This window comes from Hypomesus nipponensis, chromosome 9, assembly GCF_054491055.1.
Source record: "Hypomesus nipponensis isolate SF chromosome 9, ASM5449105v1, whole genome shotgun sequence".
NCBI lineage: Eukaryota > Metazoa > Chordata > Actinopteri > Osmeriformes > Osmeridae > Hypomesus > Hypomesus nipponensis.
In genome coordinates, this window is record NC_140369.1 from 14,230,658 (window position 1) to 14,255,313 (window position 24,656).

Consider the following 24,656-nt stretch of genomic DNA (forward strand, 5'->3'; position numbering starts at 1 on the left):
CCAGGACCTTTTTACCAAGCTTTTTGTCTTGGCAAGCTGCGGCACAGTTCCAGGCTTTGCTCTATCGAGGAAATTCACTCAATTACTCCATGCCACTCCCCACCCCCCACCCCACACCGAGGTGTCTCAGTCATGTCTGGGTTCGGGGTCTGGTGAGGGAAGGGGTGTTCTACATTCTAATCAGGCAGCGGCCAGTTTGAGGGTAAGATGTCCTACAGCCTCTAATATACAGCTCTTCGCTCCCGCTGGGCTCACTCTATTGGTTGTTCCTGAGGCCCGGCCTTGCTGCCTGTCTGCTGGCAGACAATAGCGCCGTGTGAGGGAGGACACACAGCAGGCTGTTCCTCAGGACACCTTGGCTCTCTAAATGAGAAGTCAAGTGAGCCATTTATGTACCTGCGGGGTACGCGATTGCTGTGGAAGTGGATTTAGGGGAAAGGGAGTCAAATACACACTAACAAAATCATTTGTTCAATCCTACGGACAAGAAAATGATCCCTGTTACGTTGTCTGCAGATTGGTCCCAATGGTATTTATAGGTAAAACAACTTTAAAGAGGAGATTATAACTCTATTTTAACTTGTGGGGAAATGTGAAATGACAGATTGGCTGTGATTTTGTTGCTGTGTTAACAACAGGGCAGTCCATCTCAGGTTCAAATTATCCCTGGGACTTCAAATTAACAAAACCTAGGTGTTTCATAAATACTAATAATAATGATAGTAATATAACAGAATATATAATTATCAAATGCAACGTACAAGGCGGATTAAAGCTTAAGACCAATAAGTCTGCAGTCAAATACTGTACTACTGAGTTGTCTAGCCATGGAATAAATAAGTGAATTTTGAGTCATCAAAACGTCAGTTTTTTAAACCAAAGAGGAGCCAAAATGATTTTAAGTGATGTTTAGACTGCTAGTTCTATGCAGGGGACAGGAGATCTTTGAGGAAGTCAATGGGTTGTTTATTTTCTCCCTCAATTATCACCCCGGGGTTTAGCTCAAAGACAGAGTCTTAATAATTCATCTGCACTTTGGACATAGTTTTATTCTTTATGTTCCATTTCTTTCAACACTGCGATAATGCAATAATGCAACAAGAAAACTGGTGGGTGGTCACAAAATTGCTTAAAACATTGAGTATGTGTTTGTGCACACACAACACAACCTCACTGGAGACTGTGTGCTCTGTGTATGCAAATTAGAAGACCAGACAAAAAGCATGGTTCTGTCCTCTGGTCCTCCACACTGAATATTGCAGCCATGAAGAGGGCCAAAATCTGAGCAGCCACTGGCACTGTAATGCTGAAGCTGTAGGCAACAAAAAACAAAGCCTTTCTCCACTGAGGAAATGTGGTGCAGGATTACTGGAACAGGTCAGCCTGATGATGTGTGTAGCTTGGTGATGAGGATGAAGGTGGCATGAAGAGTAGGAGAGAGAGAGAGAGAGAGAGAGAGAGAGAGAGAGAGAGAGAGAAGAGAAAATAGTTACATCAAGGACATGTATGTAGGGCTATGCGTTAACCTCTGTGACAGTAATGTGCAGTGTGGTGCGCACTTATCAAAAAAAAGAAAAGAAGCCAGATGAATGAGACAGAAACATTGTTCATATGAAGAGCTGATGATTAGTCTATTGTGTTCCTGAACTGGGGCGTCCCGCCCCAATGAATGGGGTAAGGGGTGGATGGAGGGGTGGGGGGCAGATTAGGGTGGATGGGGAGATGCAGGGATGGGGTGGTGATTAGGGTGATTAGGGTGGATGGGGAGATGCACCCCTGGGTGGTGGGGGATGTCTCTACCCTTTCCTAACAAGCACAGGGGCACGATGGGAACCCGCCACTCCATAACCATCTATCAAACTGCACCCGGCCACCTCCTAACCCCCCCACTGGCGGCCTGCTCTCCCCGTCTCTAAAGTCACACCACTGAGGCTGCGACCGCTGTGACTGCGGGCGCAGCTGTGTTTGGGCATCGCCCGAACACCATTAATCCCACACATTAATAAACGAGGAGCTAAATATACACAGAGCTTAATTAAAGTTGGGCATCCATTATTGAAGCGGAAGCCAGTTTTATGGGATGGGGGAGTAATTAGTCCCAGTACACCTCAGCGCTCCTCTCCCGTTACCGGGTATAAATACCGGGCCTGCTGTTGCCACGGCTGCTTGCTGGCTTGCCAAGGGTATCCTCCAAATGACATCCTCACGCCCTGCAAAGGTTAGAACAAAAGGATTTCTGGGATTACGTGATGAGGCGTTTAAACACGCCGTGTGGGTGTCGTCTCCCCGCCTCTCGTCCGGAAGGTGATTCTGAAGCTAATGCCAGTCAGTGTATTTGTTTTTATAGTAGACACTTGAAACACTGGAGGACGACCGGACAACAGCAGCTTCCTACTAGCAAGGCGATGCACGTACTGGGCTGTGCCAGACAAAGGTGTACTCTGGTGTGGCATTACTGCCAAGGCCAAGGTCAGCCCTTCTCATCACCACCAAACAAATGACTACTCCTAATCTTTGCACTGTCATATACGAATAGCTATAGGTAATAATAAATGATGACCCTATTTCTACCATTGGGAAACTTATTGATTTTTTCGTTGTAGCAGGAATTATGACCTTTGTATGCGCTTTGTAAGAGGATTCATGTGGCCGTGTTGGTCAGAAAGGGTGAAACACTTTTTTTCTTGTCATTAGCAGACTTGCCAGCAGTTGTCATGACACCAACAGGTGCTCTCTAGGTAACACGCCACGTCCTGACATCTCCAACATTACACACCATTAATCCCCCAACAGAGATGGAACGGCTTTTTTAATACATTCAGCAAGGAAGTCTACTACCAGCAATCCAATACCTCTGATTCCTCCTTCACCTAATTAGTAATTAAACGCTCAACAAGAAATGTATAATTATTTTTTTATTTGACTTGGCAGGGGTGTAACAGCTGGGGATCTCAAATACCCTGGGGTATTGTCACGGTTGCAGAACAAAGTCCTTAATTGATCTAATAATTTGCTCAAGTGAGCTGCTCCAGAGCAGTTTCAAGGTCACTGGCTTGGGAGTCTCACCTCAGGTATGTTTGTGAGCGCTGGACTGAGAGATGCGTCAAATGCATGTAATGAAGTCAAGCTGATATTGAGGTGCCGGTACAGTGGACAGAGTGGCACATGGGCAGCAGTAAACATGATACATTGTGTCATGCCTCGGAGCTAAGCTAATGTTAACAACAGCTAAGGAACCAAATACAAGAAATGGCTTTGACCTTATACTAAATTTAAGATGAACAAATTAATATGATATATATATATATATATATATATATATATATATATATCACTCAACTTGCACTCAACTCATCCTGACCTTGATGATGGTGAGAGATTAGATTTCTCATTCCCTTTGAGTCACATCAGAAGGAAAAAGTGAACAAGGTTTAGTTAACGATGAGCTAAACTGTCTCACGCAATTGTTAATCATCTCATGTAAAAGTCTCCAGCAGGACATGAACCTGTTCAGGGACAAACACAGAGACGCTAGTTATTTTTTAAACCAAATTTGACATGAGTGAGTTTTTCATACATTTCAGGAAGTCTTAGGAGAAATTGTCAATATCCATTGCGCTATGCTAGCATTAGCTTAATGCCCCTCAAGGCAACAAGGGCTCCATGCCTTCAGGCACCGCCAAATAGCTGTGTGTTCACACAGTGGAAGATGAAAAAGAAATACATTTTCCATTTCCAGAGAGTGAAGGACAGTGGCTGAGGTACCAAGAGTTCGAGGTCTTGCCTTCTGAAATGGAGTGATTGAATTTATTGGCAGCGGATTCATTAAAATTATCATTCTTATTTATGAAGCCCTTTAAAAAATTAAAATACTCTCCATGTACGGCTTCCCATTAATTAACTTTTTTCTCTCATTTTCCTTCATTTTTCCTTGTTTCATTTTTTTTTTCTTCTTCTCTCGAATCCAAGTGAACTTGGCACACTAATGGGTTATGAATAATTCTGTTTCAGCTTAGACAGCAATTAGCCATAACGCCAGAGGCCATTCTTCTTCCTCGCTAGGCTGGTGTTGGTGATTTAGGAGGCAGCAGAGTGAGGAGTCTCCCTTGGCTGCATCATTCACAACGTCCCTCCCTTCTCACTTCACCACCAGGGGTTAACCTGGGCAAATTTAGCTTCCATTGATAAAGTTCTACTTGCTGGCATCAGCGCCAACTGGAGTTCCCTCCAGTTCACAAAGCTTCTTGCAAGGATTCTCGTCACTCGGTCCTCAGTGAAAAAGGAGGTCAGAGGGAGCCAGAGGATCCACTCGGATTGTCTAGTAAAACCCAAACGTCCGACGGAGGCCCGTGGAAAATGTCAAGTGCCGACGGCAAAACCGCGAGGCACAAACTGTGCTAATGGACTTGTCACACCACTGTGTTTGGATCTCTCTCTTGTGTTTTTCCAGACAAAATGTAACTGTTGTTAATTAGCTCTGGCCTGCATGTACCGGGCCAAGCCGTCGAACTCTCACTCATCAGAGGGAGCCGAGCCAGCTGTCGTTGGAGGAAGTTACACCAGGCAGCTCAGACCCAGACCTGATCTGCACAGCCTCCCAAGGTCACTCCCAGACCTACAACAACACTGTTAAGTTGAGCTTGAACTGTCAGCTGGTTTCCAATTAGACAGAAACAGATGGGAGCCTTTCTCAGCGTTAAGTCTGCATCTCTACATTATATTTACACATTCACTTAACATTCTGTATATTGAATATTATAAATAGATACTTTCTATGACCCCCCCCCCCCCACACACACACACACACACACAGTCTGCATTTCCACCTGCCTGAAGAACTTTTTTCCTTAACTTCAATGTTAAACTGGCAACAGGTAGCTGAACAAACACACGCCAGTCCCGTTGAGATATGTCACAAGGACCAGCCAAGAGGACACAGTAGATCACAGTACACCAGATGGTGCGTAGTTAGGTGTCTGAGCTGAGGGAACTGGCATTCACACAGAGACTAGACCATTTTAGGAGAGCACAGTGTAGTGTAGGGTAGGGTAGGGCAGGGCAGGGCAGGGCAGGGCAGGGCAGGGCAGGGCAGGGCAGGGCAGGGCAGGGCAGGGCAGGGCAGGGCAGGGCAGGGTAGAGTAGGGCAGGGCAGGGTAGGGTAGGGTAGGGTAGGCGTAGGGCCGGGTCAGGTAGGGTATAGGGATGTGACACTCACACATAACGGTGAGAAAGACGTTTCCAGATGCCAGGACCACCTTCTCCCTGGTGGCCCGGTCGTAGATGCCCACGTGGCACTCATAGGGCCCGTTGTCTGAGATCCGCACCTCTGGAAGCCTGGGGAAATGGACAGGAAAACATCCATGAATACTTGGAACTGGAAGGAAGGCAAGTATGTTCTAGAATATCACAATTGAACTACCATAAACATTCCAAGACAAAGAAGCAGTCAAACAGTCATAAATATGTGAGAAAATATTTTTTGGGGAGGGTTTTAGAGAGGAAGAATCATCCAATGAATGAGTGGACCAATCATAGCTACCATCCACTTCCTTAGATGGTTACTGAAGTCACAGACTGGCAACACCTGAAGCCAATATCAGTCAAAACCCTCTGTGTTCATTATCTTGAACAACCCCAATAACCAATTTGACAATAAAAAATTCAATTCTCTCCCAGGGAGGAAATCCTCCATGTGTTTATGGAGGACAGACAACAAACAATTATTCAGCTGTCCAGTAGATCACCATGATAAGGCCAATTAAAAACACACAAAAAACACAAAAAACAAACTAAAGGGTTTGGGAGCCCAGCTCAATCTGTATTCAGCGCCAACCTAACGTGTCAACACCCATAATCAAACAGAGACACCAGCAGTTGCATTTAGGCCTTGTGATTTATTTCCACAAAACAGGAACAATTGTCCTTGCCGGCCCGCTGGTTCAGACTGAGACCTCTGTTGGAACAGCAGTGAGGCACTTAGAAAGGACTGCCTCTAATGAGTTCAGCTGGGGAGTGTGTGTGTGTGTGTATATGTGTGTTTGTGTGTGTGTGTGTGCAGATGTGTGTGTGTGTGTGTGTGTGTGTGTGTGTGTGTGAGAGAGGCAGAGAGAAAGAGGGAGAGAGAGTGACGGTGTGGGAGGAAAGGAGGGGGGAAGGAGTTTTTATAGTCCTCCCTCCACTCAGAGACACAGTATCTTGTGACGATGCCACATTCAGTGGGAAGCTGAGGGTGTCTTCATCCAGATAGGAGAGACATGTCAGAGCACCACACGGACACCTAGTGATTGTGCAATGCTTTTCAAATGATCAATGGTGTCATCTCTACTAACCTATTTCATGATAACATCCTTATTTAGACCACTAAATGTCAAGCTTGTGTTTATTCTGCATTTGACACAATCATCCGTAGTTGACAACTGTAACCTACAATGGTTGTATCATCCAATAGCATCCTGTTTACACACAGGATGCAGCCAAGCTAACTGCAGCCTGTCAATACCTCTCTCTCATCCAGCCTGTCTCTAATCCTGACATACAAATCAGACATCCAGAGTCAAGACCAGCTTTGTGTGTGTTTCCTGCCATTTTCCCCCAGTGGATACAAATGGAATTACAATGTTGACCAGGAAAAACATGCATTGTATTTTATGGGCAGCATTCAATCTCAGGGCTCCAATTCTAGTTTCAATGGTGCTTTGACAAACTGTGATTACGCTGATTTGATGAGTGCCTTGGCTTCCAGGGTACCTATGCTGGCATTGGACGCACATTGCTCTCAACACTTTGGCTCCATGACAGTGTACCTTTTCTACTGCCACATGAATTCAATCCAGACTCGCTCCCCATGTCCCTCCCTTTTTTTCTTCCTCTTTTATTCTCTCTCTGTTTCTCTCTCTCTCTTCTTCTCTCTCTCTGTTTCTCTCTCTCTCTCTCTCTCTCTCTCTCTCTCTCTCTCTCTGTCTCTCTCTCTCTCTTTATGTCTCTTTCTCTCAAACACACACACACGTTCCAGGAATAATACAATGTTCTGATATTTTCGGTTTCTCTGCCTCATTAATCAGTGAGTTATAAAAAGCTGATTAGCACATTGAGATGAAGTTTACCACTGGCTGGCAAAACAGGAGAACCCTGTCCCTCTCACTACAGACACACAACACCAATGTCATAGACGCGCATTAAGTATGGTACAAAACAGCTGTGCCCAGTCACATGGGCAGCAGGTCGATAGCAATGAGCCCCCTTAGAGGAACAGCAAAAACAGCAAACAGCCGAGAGAGATCGATCCTCCCTCGAGAGAAGGTCTGTGTTTAACTCTCTCCTGAAAGGCTTCCACTGATCACAGTAGCTATCAGCTAGGGTAGTACATGATGGAGAGAGAGAGAGAGAGAGAGAGAGAGGCACACAGAAACAGAGAGAAACAGGGAGACAGACAAAAGACAATACAAGTAGAGAGACAGAGACACACAGATCAGAAGACAAACACAGAGGCAGACAGGTTGTGAGACAGAAGTAGCCAGAGACAGACAGACATACAGAGACAGATAAACAGATACAAATAAACAGACAGACAAAGACAGAGAAAGCCGGAGAGAGAGAGAGAGAGAGAGAGAGAGAGAGAGAGAGAGAGAGAAGAGAAAAGGAGAGGAGAGGAGAGGAGAGAAGAGAAGAGAAAATAACTACATCAAGGACATGTATGTAGGGCTATGTGTTAACCTCTGTGACAGTAATGTGCAGTGTGGCGCGCACTTAACAAAAAAAGAGAGAGACATGCAGCCTGGCAGAAGCAGGATACTTGCAGTGAGCATGTTCCTATCTGGTATGCCTTCAGCAGTAAGGTGTTGGGTACCCTGGGCCCCTGCTTGGGCCAGCTTCACCATGACTTCTTCTCCATTTGTCCCTACTCTGACTGAAGAGAACAGCCTGCATCTCACCTATCTATGGGTGGATGGAGGGACTGTTGACCTCCAAGACAAAGATGGAGACAGGCATCCACCATGGCTCCCATTCCCTTCAGGGATGACAAGAACCACCCAGAACATAATCCCAATGTGATGTTCAGTGTGCTGACAGCTTAACTCACAACATCGCAGTCCGGGATGTGCTTGTGTGGCTCATTCTGTGTGTGTGTGTGCGTATGTGTGCGTGTTTGTGTGTGTGTGTGTCCGCCCCTTGCGGCTCCAGGGAAGACAGACCTTAGATGAAGAGACGTTGGGCATGGAGGAACTACTCTGGGAGGGGTGATAGGCCAAGGAAAAAACGCACAACACACGTATTTCCAGAGTGACAGCTTCTCTCGAAGGCCTTTCAAGTATGACAGTAAACCTTTAGCTGTCGGGTTTAAGACAGGGAGTAGGGATAAGGTTGTACAGTCCCACTAACATTGTGATTCTTATGAAATATTAATATTGATTAAATTAATTTTTCAGCACCTTCGACAACTCGTTTTTCTCTCAGTGGTACAGCATAGTCACTGAGCAATTTAGGAGAGACAAGGAATTTCAATTTGTACTGCAATCATTTCTATGTCTGACACGGTATGCAGTGCTTCGTTTAAGGGGAAATGACACAATCTTTCACAGGCCACGGGGGCTAGAGCAGTGAGTGGTGGAGGTCCTTCAAACCTGAGGAGAAAGCCAATACATTCAAAGGCTATCGTTCATCTTAGCCAAGGCGTCAAAGGGGGTACTTGAGCAGAGTAAATCTCAGGACGGGCTATGCGAATACTTCTGTGTGAACCAGCTAGACAGCAAGCATGGACATGTTTTTAGGGATTTCAATGACAAACAGTCACCAACACAACGATTATTTTATCAAAATCTGCAGCTGCCTAGTCCCTACTGATGAGAGATGTGATGAAGACGCTTCCAGTTTAGCATGATAGTCTACCAATTAAACAAAAAACACAACAGGCAGGTGTTTCACAGAATAAATAACATTCTGATGGAAAGTGGATGGGACGTTCTTTGAGATTCGGTGGCTTTTCAAGATATAAACAACATTACATCTTGAATCTGTGGTCATACGGGGAGATCTGACAGGCTGCCAAGACTTAGTAGAGGAGATTTACTGCTCTCAGGTGGAAATAGGAGATTACAGCTGGGGGTGAATCCGCCTCTGCATCCCTGGGTAAGCTGAGCTACTGCCTCGTGGCATGAGGGGCATGATGGGATACGCCTGGAAAGATTCCACCTGACATGGGTTCTGGTGTCTGAGGCAAGACGCCTACTTCCTCTGTGGTGACTGACAAAGGAAGTCCTATTCCTCTCTAGTGATTGAGGCAAGAAACCTACTTCCCCTGTGATGACTCAGGCAGGAACCCTACATCTTCTCCGGTTACTGGAGCTGGAAGTCTACTGCCTCTTGCGACTGAGGTAGGAAGCATACTTCCTCTCTGGTAACTGAGGCAGTATGCCCTTATCTTGTTTGCTTGACTGGTGCAGGATAAGGAAGCTGGCAGGGTGGACCAGCAACCATTCAACTGCATGGGCTTCAGGCTGGGGCATTTGAAAGCTTGTTTCCTCCTTTATTCCCTTTCTACCTCTTTCTATTCCTCTCCCACTGCCTCTCTCTCTCTCTCTCTTTCTCTCTCTCTCTCTCTCTCTCTCTCTCTCTCTCTCTCTCTCTCTCTCTCTCTCTCTCTCTCTCTCTCTCTCTCTCTCTCTCTCTCTCTCTCTCTCTCTCTCTCTCTCTCTCTCTCTCTCTCTCTCTCTCTCTCTCTCTCTCCTGCCCCTACCACGCTCTCTGTTTTGACTGTGGGTTTGTGTGCGTGTATCTGTGTCCGTGTCTATGTCCATATGGCTGCCCCTAGCAGTGGTGACTACTACCACCCCAAAGGACTGGTGGGATTGTCCAGACACATCATTCTCAGCCTGGCGCCTCAGACACACAGGAGAGTAAATAAGGCAGAAAGCAAAGGGAATGGTAGGATGGAGGTGGGACTGAGGGACATGGAGGGGTGGCTGGAGAAGAGAGAACTTGATGGAGATGTAATGTGCGGTGGTGAACGAGTGTCATGAAAGAACAACCATTTACTCATGAAGGAAGAGAGTGATAAACACACCCTATATTCAGCTCGGGGTATTTCTACTGTGTGTGTGTGTGTGTGTGTGTGTGTGCAGAAGCCTTCTGCCTGAAAACAAAGAAACAGCAGCAGTAGAGGGAAGGTGGGAGGAGGAGGAGGAGGGGGGATGCAGAAAGAAGAGAAGGAGCGAGGTAGGGTGGAGAGGCGGCAGGAGGGAAGAAAGCAGATGCCAGCCGTATTGTTGAGGCCTGGGGTAGAGGAAGACAGTCCCCAGGACTCCTCAAACATGTAATCTACCCTACCAGAGCCAGATGATTCCTCCAGCTCTCCTCCCTCTCTCTCTCCCTCTCTTTCACTTCCCTGTCTCTCTCGCCCTGGTCCTCTCTCCTTCTGTAAAATCCACTCATGCATACACAGCAGGACTCCATATTCAGGTCTCTGGCAGGCAGACAGGAGGATGCGGAGGGGGGTGAGGTAGCTGGGATGGGGGGGGGAGGGACAGGAGACGGGAGGTGGGGGTGAGGGAGTGAGGGGGCAGAGGGGGAGAGAGGAAGCGGGACCCTGCCTGGTACCGTGTTGCCCCGAGCAGGGCCTGAGGGTGAGCCTGGCTGCGGTACCTGGTGAACACACGGCTCTGTGGAGAGGCTGGAGGTCTGTCTGACCAGCTGCTCAGGGGGGAACAGTGAGCCTCTCTGCAGCCCCTGCTGACCGGCACACTGGCTTATCACAGCTACCTCCTCCTTTCCCCTTTCCACTCCTCCCTCTCGGCCTCCTTCTCTGCCCTCCTCCTCCTCCTCCTAATCCTCCTCCCGCCCGCCCTCCGTTTCCCTCGTCCTCCACTTTGCCACCCCTCCTAATTCCTCCCCCTCTCCCCCAAGCACAACCCCTCTTTATCCCTCCTCCTCCCCATCATCACCCCTCCTCCTTCCCCCAACCCTAACCCCTCCTCCTCCCCATCCTAACCTCCCTCCCGCAAACCCCTTTTTATCCCTTCTCTCCGTCTTCCCTCCTCCAGAACCTCCCTGCTCCTCCACCTTGGCCTGGTATGACCCAGAGCAGATGGGTGGAGAGGACCTTGTCGCCAATACCAGCACCAGCACCCTCCCACTTCCCCTGTGCCTCTGGGCGGATGACCACCGCACTAGTGTGTATTACAGCAGACATCCGCCAGCAAAACAAATTGGGACGGATAAAAACTCCCGTTACCGGCTGGAGGAGGAAGCAGACAGCTGAGTTCAAAGTGTTCCGCTGGGTTTGAGGGACGTTTATCGACGGTGGTGCTTACCGGACCGTGGACTGGTAGACCAGGTCTTCTCTCTTGCGGTAGTCCTCCATGTGAGAGTAATTGGTGTTGAACATGGCATCATAGGTGAAGATCTTCTGTTTAATGGTGCCCCCGTCAGTGACCTGTCAAGCCAGAAAAAAGCATTAATAGGGTAGAGGTCTGTAATGTATAGAAGCGCTAATGTATCCCCAGGCCCTGGACAGGGGCCATGCATAAACCAGAAGCTTTTGTCTGTCTTGACCAAATGGCTGCCTTTGCCCAGAGGCAACGTTAAAGCCTCAAACGTTCAATTATCACATTGATCCATTTTTCTGCCCATGTAAATGGAGAAGCAAGGAGCACTTTAATCAAAGAAAGAAATGACAATGTGACAAATTCGGCTCGACTCTGCCTGTGTTTGTGTGTGTGTTAATGACGGCGCATGCTTGTGTTGGCGCCTGAGTGTACGTGTGCTTGTGTCTGTGTGCGTGTGACTTTACATGCGTGTTTGACTACAGCATGGGTGTAAGAACATATGACTGTGTGTACGAGTGAGTGTTTGACGACGGCATGCGTGTAAGAACATATATGACTGTGTGTACGAGTGCGTTTGCGCGCGTAAGCCGCCTGTACCGCGTGCGTGGTTACGGCTAGGTCTTAATGAAAACTGACACAGCGCTGCGTTCTGTGCCGTACATGTCTGTCAGCCAGGACTGCAGAGGTAATGACTTGTGACGAGATACTGCAGAGGTGGGAGGGATGTCTTCAAAGCAGTCATAGTATCATTTTGCATCCCTTGCTCTTTTTTGTTTTTTTTCCTTTTGGGGGGAGAGAACAGGAAATGATGGAGGAGTGCTTTCCTCTCTAATATTCACCGGGGAGAGGAAGTCACTTAGCGTTTGAATGGCTGTGATTTCTCTTCAGCGCCGCTCCACAGACACACATGGAGGGAAAAAGGGCGACAGGATTTTAATGGAGCTACTAATGCTGCTTTGAAGGAGGAAATTACCAGAAGGGCGTTGTTCCTTCTTCCCTCTACCTCAGGAGATGCTATCGTACATCTCCCCACGCAATCCCCCCCCAACAGGTAAACAGGGCCTAGGCAAACCGTATGGGGGTTAGTCATCTAATGTACACACACACACACAAACGCACACACACACACACACACACACACACACACCACAGCACACCAGGAGGAGACAGTGCTAAATGACTTCTATTTGAGCAAACAGTTCCCCGTGCTCCGTAAATGACTGCGGGACAATGCATGTCACCCCTGGCCCAGGAGAGGCTCAGCGCCTCCAGCTCTCCACGCTAAGCAGAGCAGCCAGGGGAGCGCCAAAACGATGACGCGACAAAACCCCGGTCGGGGACGGAAATACAACGCAAACAGCATTAGCGGAGGGCCTTTTAGTTTACGAGATGAGGCCAATGTTGGCTCTGACGGTAGATTTACTAACGGCACGAGTGATTTTTTCTTTCAAACCTTTTTTAGCTGACTAACGGTAGTATTAATGAACCGAAGAAGGAAGAGCAAGCGGTGTGCAACATCACATCGCAAAGTCGTCGTAAAGACACGTGACGTGTGTTAAACGGGCAAAGTATTCATTTGGCTCGAGTACAAACACTAAGGCGTTCGGTGAGTGACACCACTTTGCTTGAGAAACATTTTTGGCACGACTCTGAGCTTATTATAACCATCTGCTCGCTCGTTTTAGATGTAGATTCAGGGGTTTGACACACGCTCCAGAGAGGTGGCTCTGTACAGAGGTGTACAGATAGAGGCAACAGAGAAAGGTCAACTGCTAAAAGCAAAGCCGTGTTGGAAAATGGTACTTTCCCCACAAGCCATGTGGCGGGATGGTCGGCGTTTTAATGGACGTGTTAGAAAAGCCTTGAAAGGGAGATGATAGGTGTTTCAGTTTGACATGTCTTTTCAATACGGAACGACCGAAAAGCAAGTGTTTTATACAGCTCAACACAGGCTCCAGTTGTCACTTAGAAAGGACCGCTGAATAGCTCCTGGATGTTTAACACAACAGACATGAGGCCAGGAACCCCATGTCTTCAGGAATTCACACACAGTCGGAGGCCCTTTTGTGACCGAACCAACTGTGTTACATTGAGCTGCAAGATGACCCGAACGAGGGAAGCAAAACAGGTAAACTGACCTATTTTGGTTCCAGATGCGTGAATGAATAAATGAACAAACGCCGGGCCTTCCAACCATGTTCCTGGAGAGAAATCGTCTTCCAGGTTTACACTTCAACCCCTAATCTGCAGTAGCACACACAATTAGGATGATTAGCCTGGTGCTTCCGTGAGTTAGCTGATTTGTAACTGAAGTAGAAGATGAAAGCTGCAGGAGGGTAGCTCTTCAGGAGTAACTTAGAGTCTTCTTATAATGGATTCACTAAGCTGTTTTCACATCTCAATGTCCAATCTAGTTATTCAGATGAAACATATAAAATAGAACTACACTTGAAAGAAAATAGTTTTTAACCTGAATTTTGTATTCAAAATCATCTTTAGACAGATGGTATGCTGACAGGTACATCAGTATGCTGCCTACACAGTGCAGCCAACCTATTTACACTGACAACGACAATCAAAAAAAGCAGGACTTCTGTTCTTCAGCGGAATACTGTTTACATGAAGGGCTGAACAGACAGGATAACAAGCTGAGAGAAACACCAACAGTTTGGAGTAAATCTCCCCCAAAACATTCTCATCTTTACCAACTCAAACTCTCCTGGTGGTTTTAGGATCGCAGGGAGGTTTTTCACAAACCAACGGCAGTAATGCTTTTCGAGCTCTGAACTTCTGAGTGGTGCTAAACAGGCATTTTTAATCCGCTCTCCTTTCACGGTCCCTTGAATCTAACACACGCGCAGGGGCTTGGGTCCTTGCCCTGAATCACGTCACACCGCGCAGGAGGCTGGTCCAGGTTGTCTGGGAGTGCGGGGGGAGAGACGACTGCCACGGGCAGGCCTTATTCCCCCTCTCTCTCTCTCTCTCTCTCTCTCTCTCTCTCTCTCTCTCTCTCTCTCTCTCTCTCTCTCTCTCTCTCTCTCTCTCTCTCTCTCTGTCTTCCTTCCTCTCTTCGTAATGGATTCACCTCTTAATTAGGAGCGCTCCGAATCCCCCGTGTCATAGGACACCTGTCGGGGAGAACAAACACTCTCCTTAACGGATGGAAAGACCTTCCAAGGGGGGGTCAACAGCTTACGAGAAGATGAGGAGGAGAAAGAAAGACAAGGAGTGAAACAAACGGTGCCAAGATGGCAGTGCTATTGATGGCGTAGAGGGAGGGAGTACAGGGTGGGGGAGGTATCGTAAGACAAAAAAAACAACAGACGAGGAGGACGCTTTGATTGTGTGAAAAAAAGGCCCTGTTTTTTGGTGAGGGAGGCAAGGCTTTGCTTCAACTGTTTTTTGAATCCAGGCCACGCGCCGCAGTCGAGGCACAAAGGCACCGAGGCCTCTCCAACACTGCCATCTGGAGATATGAAACGCAGCCATGGGTAGACCAGCCCCAGTACTGCTCTTTATCTATCCCTCCTTCTCCCCCTATCTCCCTCCCTCCCTGCCTGCCTCCATCAGCCGGCCCGACTCTGTGCTCTGGGTGGACGGGTGGCTGGCCAAGGGGAGGTGGAGGAGGAGGGTGGGGGTTGGCCTGGTCTCTGCTCTGCTTTAATCTGCTCTGTTCTATTCTGCTCTGTTCTGCTCTGCTTTAATCTGCTTTTCTATGCTGAGCACTGCTCTGTACTGCTTCAATCTGCTCTTGTCTGCTCTGCTGTGCTCTGTTAGGCCATGCTCTGCTCTGCTCTGCTCTGCACTGCTTTGCTCTGCACTGTTCTGCTTTGCACTGTTCTGCTCTGTTAGACCATGCTCTGCTCTGCTCTGCTCTGCTCTGCTCTACTCTGCTCTGCTCTTTTGTTCTGTTCTGTTCTCTCCTCTTCTCTGCTCTTCTCTGCTCTTTGTTCTGCTCTGCACTGCTCTGCTACGCTCTGCTCTGCTATGCTATGCTATGCTATGCTATGCTATGCTATGCTGTGCTGTGCTGTGCTGTGCTGTGCTGTGCTGTGCTGTGCTGTGCTGTGCTGTGCTGTGCTGTGCTGTGCTGTGCTGTGCTCTGCACTGCTCTATTCTACAGTACACTATTCAGCCTTAATGTCCAATATTCCATTCGACAGTACCATACTTTTCTACTTTACTACTTCAATCAACTGTTATCCACTGTATACTCTCCGCCATTATACAATGTTCGACTCTGCTGTGCTCTACTTTACACTTTTGTTCTTTATTCTACGATATTCCACTCTATTATACTATATTCCACTTTATCATACTATGTCCCACTGTATTCTGCTCTCCTCTATAATGGTCCTGCTGCTGGTGCTGCCCATGTGAGGTCTAGGGTTCACAGGGGGCTCCTGTCCCTCTCTAGCCAGGGAGGAAGAGCTCACCGATGGGCTGCAGCTGCACAGAGGCAGCTACCAGAGGAAACACTGGGAGGTTTCCAAGCTAGCTAACATGTTTGATATTTGTTTTATTTTCTGAACATATCGTTTTATATTTTTTTATATCCTATTATACAGTATATATTACACATCATGGTAACACTTTAGATGAGCTCACCAAATTCCTAATTTATTAACCAATTTGTTACTTATTAGTTAACGGTTTGTTCACCATTAGTTATTTGTTGTTCATACAAAATGTATCATTAGTAAAGCATTAGTAAAGCTAAACCCTAACCAAAACGTAAACCCTTAACCTAAACTCTAGCCCTAAACCCGAACCCTAACCCTAACTGTGTGAACAAATGCTTTACTAATGATACATTTTGTATAAACAATAAATAACTAATGGTGAACAAACCGTTAACTAATAGGTGGTAACAAATTGGTTAATAAATTATGAATTTGGTGAGCTCATCTAAAGTGTTACCCACATCATATATGCTAATTCCACCACTGCGTCCTCAAGTCAGTAAGTGTTGTGAAAGGCTGCGTGCAGGTGAGGATGCTGGTGAGGTCATGGTTGTTGAAAGGAGGAAGCTGGGATGAAAGGGAGTCCAACACATTTGAGCAGGAAATGATTCCAACCAACTGGTTCTGAGGCGTCATCTTCAGCTGTGACATCATCACGCTGCAGGCTGCATGGCTCTAATGAGATCATGCTACATTCACAGGAACTCCTTTCAAAACTTAGACGAGCAGGAAGAAAGGAGAGGATCAGAGAACTCATGAAGCACAATTCCTCACATTCTGCCTAATTTCCCTAATATTATCTTCTCACCAAAGGATCTATTATCCTGAAGAAAAATTTCTTTGTGCAGCGGTGGCCAGGCCAGTGGGCCATTCAAAAATGGAGAATGGGTGTAATTCAATGATTGTAATGGACCCAAAATGATGTATTATTATGATTTGCATAAAGCCCTGTGAAAAGGTTTGCCCCCCACCGCCCCAAATCCTTGACAAAGGTTAGCAAAACCATCAGACCATGAGAAATGTACCACGTTTCTTTTTAACAGAAAGGAAATGTGTGTTTTAAAATAAACAATAAAAAAATATCTAGAAAAAAACCCCCATCAAAGAATATGCCCCTGTGATACTTAAGCCTGTTTGACGTCAACTTGAGGGTTGTTCGTGCAGGAATGTACAGCGAGCTTTACGTACAGTCACATAGACTACATTGAGCTCCAATTCACATACAGAGCGATGCAGAACACATACAGAGAGCATCCACAAAGAGGTCCATCAGCAGGCAGCCTGTTAGCGCTCCACCCTGCTAACCTATGCCTGGGGCATCACTGTGGTGCCATAGGCACCCCCCCCCCCTCCCACCGCCAACACTCCCTCCACCCCCCACTGCCCACCCCCCACTGGGCTCAGAGTGACAGAGGGGCTTCTTAGAGGGATTTTATGATTCAGATGACAGTTTCCCCCCCCTCCTCCCCACCAAACCCCCCCCCCCCCCCCCCCCCCCCGGCTGGCTGTCAGCACTCTCTGCAGGGACCCCAGACTAGTACGGCCAGGTAGTGCATCGTGTAGATGATGATGCGTGTGCGCACAAATCTTTTTGCGTGCAGGCTTGTGCACGTGTGGGTGACTGTTTGCGTGTGTGTGTGCAGGCACGCTCAAGAATGTGTGTGTGCCCTTGCTTTAACACACAGAAATGGACCTTGGCTTCGGCAGATAAAAACACATTTGGCAGTGCTAATAAATCAAATAATCTGATCACGTGAACTGGAGCTTTGCATGATTTTGTATGAATGTACATATTTATTTATATTCTTAAATTAATTGCAATTAATTTATAATGAAAAACAATAGGTTATGTAAAGCAACATTTTGTATTTGTTTATTCTGTCCACATTAAGCATACCAAGCGAACACAGCACAAGAAGCGACCCAAAGAAACATGAATATGATTGCTGGGAGCCCCTTAGCGTGTGCAGATACATGAGCCATAGATGACTATCAGCACGCAGGATATTTCCCTGCCTGTTATCTGTGGCGCCTGCCCTCGGCACACTATCACTCACTCTCATTCCCACATCACAGAACAGCTGCAGCCAGGGTCTGGCCCGGGCCCTGCCTGACAGATTGGCACGCAGGGATTAAAGTCGGCTTCTGAGCCACTTACGGATGCGGCCCAGGCAGCGCTGCCTACAGCCGGACGGCCAGGATACCAGGACAGTCGGGCCAGGGACCGTCACGGTAGTCATGGAAATGAACAATTTGCTCCGGTTGCTATCTATGCAGTCCTCCAAGAGACGTCCACTCAGATTTGGTTAACATGGCCGCCAATAGGAGGCGGTCTGCGTTACGAAGCATCACGAGGCGTTATGAGGCAGTCTGACACATTTAGGGGTCGTCCGAGACAGAATGGGGCGGTCTAGCCTCAAGTCTGAGGCAGTCTGAGTAATCATGAAGCTGAGGATGGGCGGGGAGACCGATTAACCGTTAAGGACCAAGGATATCAAAGCCAGACAGGCTGGATGGAGACATATACTCGGTGCCACTGAGGCTGTGTCTGGGACTCAAATTGACCTGCCTCCAGATAGTACCTTGAGAGAGTCGAAAGCAGGACAATCAACAACAACCCATTGTCATGTTCCCCAAGGAGGATCCGAGGACCGAGTCTGACAAAAGAACACCGGTCCCAGTTTGTTACTGAGCGGGGTGGTCATCTCACTGGTGTCATGTCTGGGCTCAAGGGAAGCGTCTCATCCACATTGGCAAACAGCACGCACAACGACCACACTCCGGCTCCACGGCAGACAGGAAGATGCAAAACCAATAATCTTTGTGTAACCACCACTGTTACATCGTGTTCATTGATACTGTGGCCGGAGAAGAACAAAATAAACATCCTCCATGAAGGGGGCTCTGGAAGGACTGCTGTGTAATGAGATGCTACACGGCAAGGTGAGAACATCATTGTGTGTTTGTGTCCTTAATCTGTTTGAACAACGAGCGCCAAGTGAGTGAACACAGGAGCTAGGCTCACAGCTTGATTCAGTTGCCTCTTCTTCACAGTGAGTGGACTTCTTCCTACGCCTTGTGATGTTGCTTGAGGACCACGATCGACAAGACGTACCAATTGGTGTTTTGGGGATTCCTTGACAAAAACAGTGTGTTAAACAGTAGAAAACTGTGTTCTGTACATGAAGTCTTCTAGACTGTCAAACACACAGTTTTTGTGTATGTATATGTATGTATGTATGTAAATATGTTCTGCACATATTCATATGATTGCTCCGTGAGGTACAGTTATGGACACCCAGAGCAGTCTCAACCGTAAGGTTAGACCCTATTACACTGTCAGAGATATTGTTTCCTGTGCTTTTTTTTAACCCTTGTGCGGTGTTCACATTTTAGTAACTCAGCCAGTGTTCGTGGGTCTGGTGGACCCGCTGCATTTTGGGGGTTTTAATTCCTCACAATCAAATATTTTAAGTTAAAATACTCAACAGATGTTTACTTCATCCCAATTACAAGCAATATAAACAGCATATATTGTTAAAAATTGCGCTTTACTTTTGTTAGATTACATGAATGAATTAAAGTGCTACTCGTTTTTTGTTTGTAACATGTAAAAAAAGAAAGAAATCAGTTATAATCAAATTCAGAATGGAAAAACAGTCAACAAATCTACAAATGAAGGAGGTTTTTCATAACTATAGATTTGTATTTAGGCAATTTGAATTTCCTTAGAAATGTAACCCATTCAAGTCAGTTTACACAACACAAGCCGAACTCTCATTCCTTGATTTTTTCCTCCATCAGGCTTCCCTGTGTAGACTTGTAAGTTTCAAGCATATGAGGAAGTGGCATCACAGGTAGCAGAGATCTTTATACCATAATTTGCAGGTTTAGATATACTGCCTAAAGGGGCAGCGGCCCCTATATGGCATCAGCTACACATCAATTGTGACATTAGGCCCAGGGTCGTAAAACAGGGGGAGGCAGTGACCCACTTGTCTCACACTGTCTTGATGGCAGCTAGCTTGTCTCTCTGCCATCGAGCTGGTCTGTCGTTTCGGTTATCCAATCGGATAATCCTGGAAATTATGTGGAAGTTTTCCTGAGACGTTGCACGGAAAAGTTATCTGCCAGTTTCTGCATCCCACAGGGATTCAGTGGATTCCCATTTGGACCTGAAAAGTCCAGCAAGGATAAGAACCCCAAAGTAGACATGTCAATGGGGTTGGTCCATCTCTTTCTACCTTTCTCCAAAAACATGCCCTCTTTCTAAATGAGTGCAATCCAGAATCATTTTCTGGATGGAATCTAGGATGAAAAGCTCAAAAGAAGACTTGATGTCCTGCACATGAGTAGGCACCATGTGTTGTTACTCATGTGTTAGCCCTGGATGCATCCTTATCACATTGGCAGCCATGCGTTGTGGCTCATTTCATGGGCTAGAAGGCCATTCAATTTCATCATATTTTGACATCCATATTTCTTCACTTGCTATCTAACGGGCTTGTTCTGGTCGTGGTGCTGGCTGCTGATGGGGTGGTCCTTGAGCTGACTAATGACCGGTTGGTCCTGGGGCTCGTCTTCGTTTTGGAACTAGCTTATGCTCAATCTCATCCTCTTCTTCAAAGTCACTGTCCGACTCTGAATTTGCAGAAATTACTCTACATCATCATCAAAAGCTTCTCTCTCTTCCAAAATCAATTGCATGGCCCTCTGAGCAGAGACTCTTTTGGCCATCTTGATCAGTTGTGATAACTAATCACACTGGCAAAGCTATATTTATATTATCCCACCCCCAATTTGCAGATGGGATAGAGTATGAGGAAATAAAGATTGGTTCCCGCAAGACAGTAAAATGTGAGAGCAGACAGGTGTCGGTGCTTGAATCTGTCAACAATTTTGCAACATTGTGCGGGAACGGCAGGGGCAGAACTACAAAACTCTCTCTCTTTCACACACACACACACACACACACACACACACACACACACACACACACACACACTCTAACAACAGGCCCAGAAAGGAGGAGGACAGAGTGAATGTACACAATTTCCACACTCTTATCAGCCCTGGGTCCAGTGGACCCGAACATTCCGTATGTAATATAAATGTGTAGGGGGGGTGTACAGTGTGTGGTCATTGAAAATGTGTTCTGATATGTGTTCTTCACAGAAAATGAGCCAAGGCCAATGAGTCTCAGTTTGAAAAAATAATTAATCATATGATTTTTCTTTTGATAAAAACTGAAAACGGGTCCCACAGACCCGAACACCACACAAGGGTTAAAGAAACTCTCTCTCCCCTCTGCCGATGGTTGTGGACACACAAGGGCAGACATACAGGAAGACAGATGGTTTTTAAAAGACGCCAGGGCCTCTGTGCACATGTCTATTCCGCATAACCTTAGTTAGTCCCCATCCAGCCCCACCCCTCTCTGTCTGTATTCTTCCTCATCTTCTCTATCCTCTGGGATGGTGGACTGCAGTCACCATCTGTAAATGCTGCTGCCATGACATACATTAGGGTAAAAAAAACATGACATTTATAGCGTAGAAGCAAAGATGGAAGCTGGCACTAAAAGTCTGTTTCCGAAAGCAAACTGTTAATGATGTGGGTGGTAAGAAAAAAAAAGGTTTAGCTTTCAGTTGGTCATTTGGTTTGCTAAAAGTCTGGTATGCTTACATAATCACCCAACTAATGGCAGTTAAAATCAATAATTTCTTTACACTTCACCACAAACGTACAAAGATAAATACTGTCAAAGAAGCGTTCATTCCATTATTAAAGTACATAAAATGGGCCAAGAAGAAAAGCAACCGTTTTCTACAAAATGATGGGATTCCTCAAAGGAGTCAATTTTGAGTTTCACCCATTTCAACTCCAACATCAGTAATCCCAGAGTAGGGATTTGAGATCCTATTTTTTTGCTGGTGATGAGGTGTTAGACAGGTTGCAGGGGATTAACATGCAGATTTGAACCAACACCACTTCACATTTCCCATTCAACCATTGCAAATGTATCCTAGGCTGGTAGGGTGAAATATTGTGCCATCTGTGACGCATTCAGCACAGGGTCTCATTTCATGCTTAAACACATCAACTTTCTAATCCCTAATGTGGCATAGGCCGAGTTTTCCATTTTTAATAAGACATGCTTGAATTAAATTGAGGAAGAAGACAGTGACATTATTTACCACTAATGCTTGTTTTCAGGGTGACTTTGTCTCCCCCTGTTCAACTCAGCATTGTTAATTATGGAACAAAAATTCTCATTTCATATTAAATTGTTCCATTTCTACCATCCCAGCCTAATGTGATATTTCACTGTTCATCTTTTCTGTCGTGTTGTTCACCAAAGGGATTTTGTGGTATAATGATATCTCCCAACACATAAATGTACTTGACAGAATGATTTTCGTTTTGAAAAGTTTTTTTTTCATTATGTGGTCAAATATGGATAACAGAATGTCTGGGAGGAGGTCTCTGACGTACTATGACCATGTTCCACTGATCAAAAAACTAGGCTTGTCTAATAGAGTCACGATACAATGTCTTGTTCTATTTTCTGTTGTCTCTGTTCTATTTGCCACAAGTGTATCATTGAAGTTATTTTTAACATCTTTCAAACATGGCACCCAAACTAGAACACCAGACCAGACCATTATTACAATCACAGCCTTTAATCAGTTTCGTCCAATCAAATTGATGGAAGAAGTGCCAAAATCAGTTTATTTCCAAGTGTCCTGCTTTAAAACAGACATGTCTCTCCACCAAAGAAAGCTGTCAGCAACGAGTCCAGCTTCAGATTCCACAGGCCAGCCATGAAGTGTTCCTTAATTAAAAGGATGGTTCCCAAATAACAAGATGCTAATTAAGGATATTGGCAGTGAGCAGCTAAATTAGGCATTAAGAGCACTGCAAAACAGCGCATTAATAGCCTGATATACTTTGCAGTACGGAAATTCAAAGGGAGGGGGCAACAATTCTTATTAACAGAGAGTACTAGGATATTTTGTAGGAAGTCTGTGATTACTAATAAAACATTACCAGGACAGTTTTATTTACTGTGTGTCACCATTATATTTTTGTTTGCATATTAAATGATGTGAGTTGGGCTTCACAGTATGTGAAAAGGCTGTCACGAACTGTCATTAAAAGGGTTGTAAACAGGGTCTTCAAAGCAAAACATCACTGTGTCCACTAAGGGAGAGTAGAAAAAAAACGAAAATCACTTCCTCTATGGTATTGAAGACACGAGGGGTAGCGCGTGTACTGTGGTTCACATGCTGGCCCATGTGTGATGGTCTCTCTGTAGACCTGCTCAGTATGCAGAAGAACATCACACACTCACAGCATGACGCACTGATATGTGGGGGTGAAAGGATCCATTGCATCGGTTAGACTTGCGAGTCTGTTGCACACGCAGATACGCACACACATAGACACACGCACTCACACACATAGACACACCATCGCACACAGAGTCCATAAATTAAGCCCCCCTTCCAAAGTCAGTGAAGTAGAAGATATTGCTTATATCTAAATAATAAAAAAATAAAATAAAAATATTCCCCTTTCGGTTATGAGTCCTCCAGCTGTGTCAACATTAAAGTGCCTCTAAAGTGGCAGTCAAGTCTTGGCAAGGGAGACATACTGTATATGCAAGGCCCTGGTACGGAATAGTCCAGAAGGGGTAAGATTGAGGGCACTGGGTGTCTTCAGCTTCTGGGCTGCAGATGTGTCTGTCCGCGCCTTGCGTCATTCAGACGGCGGTGACAGACGGACACGGCAAGGTGTCCATGCTGTGCAGCGAGAGGTGTCGGTCTGAGACCTCTAATCCCATTGGACGGTTTAGACCAGCCGTGCATTTGATCACTCTGGCCTTATCCCCCCCGTTGGGCACATTCTCTCCGTGCAGACCTATCAGCCGGTCTAACTACGTGCCCTGAAGCCCTCTCTCCTCTCACCACCACACCACACAGCGACAGTGTGATGTGCACTTTCCTGCACGTACACATGCACACCCTACACCCCCCCCCCCCAGCCTCCACACAACTAACCCCTGCCATGCCCCATCATGGCCTCTCCTCTACCCCCTCCTCTCGCCTGACGCGACTGCAATCTGGTGTCCAGAGAGCCTCACTCAACTGAGCCCCTTTGGATGGTGACGGGTGTTTTGAAGACCCCAACGCAGTCTAATGGCTTCCAATTTGAGGGATGAAGCCAAGGAAAAAAAATAAAAACAGAGAGCTGTGTCAAGGCGTAAATGTTTATTCGCTTTCGGCAATGAGAGGAGAAAAACAAGGCCTTGATTCAGACGAGGCTCACAGAAAACTGAAGGAGAGGGAGTTGGGGGTGGAGGGGGGGTAGATGGCTTGTTATCATCAGGGGACCAGGGAAAATATGAGGCGTGTTTGAGAGGCATTTTAGTTGTCTGGCAAGGGCTGGGGATTTCAAGGCCCTGTGATCAAGCTACACTGGCTAATGAAGCAAGAGACAATGGCATCAGATGGAGGACAAGGAGCAAGTCTCTCTTTCTTTTTTCCCCTCTATCTCTCTTGCCTTTCTTTCAGTCTCTCCACAAATCTCCTCTCATTAGTCTGTTTCCCAGTGTTGTGCACATCAGTGTAAGTCCGCTGCAAGGAGAAGCTGTCAAACGAAAGGATGGAGAAAAAACAATCCATTGTTTCCTGACCGAAGGAAGCCTTGGGAGAGGCTTGTAGAGGAAAGTGAAAGCACAGACTAATACGTTGAAAACCAACATCAGGCAACAAGAGAGAAACAGTGTCTGACGTCTCCCCGGAACCGTCATTACTATTCTACAGTTACATAAGGTTAGCCACAGTGGTGTAGTAGCTATGTAGCCTCT

At 46.4% G+C, this 24,656-nt stretch overlaps 1 protein-coding gene across 2 annotated transcripts in view; it reads right to left on the reverse strand.

Annotated features, from left to right (window-relative positions):
• The window catches only part of igsf21a (immunoglobin superfamily, member 21a), a 118,951-nt gene that overhangs the window by 37,527 nt on the left and 56,768 nt on the right, over nt 1-24,656 (reverse strand). For both annotated transcript variants that reach the window (XM_084705248.1, XM_084705249.1), the window contains exons 3-4: nt 11,307-11,428; nt 5,216-5,334 (exon numbers count right to left, since the gene is read on the reverse strand). In XM_084705248.1, the coding sequence (XP_084561374.1) occupies nt 5,216-5,334; nt 11,307-11,428 (241 nt within the window). The remainder of the gene's footprint in view (nt 1-5,215; nt 5,335-11,306; nt 11,429-24,656) is intronic.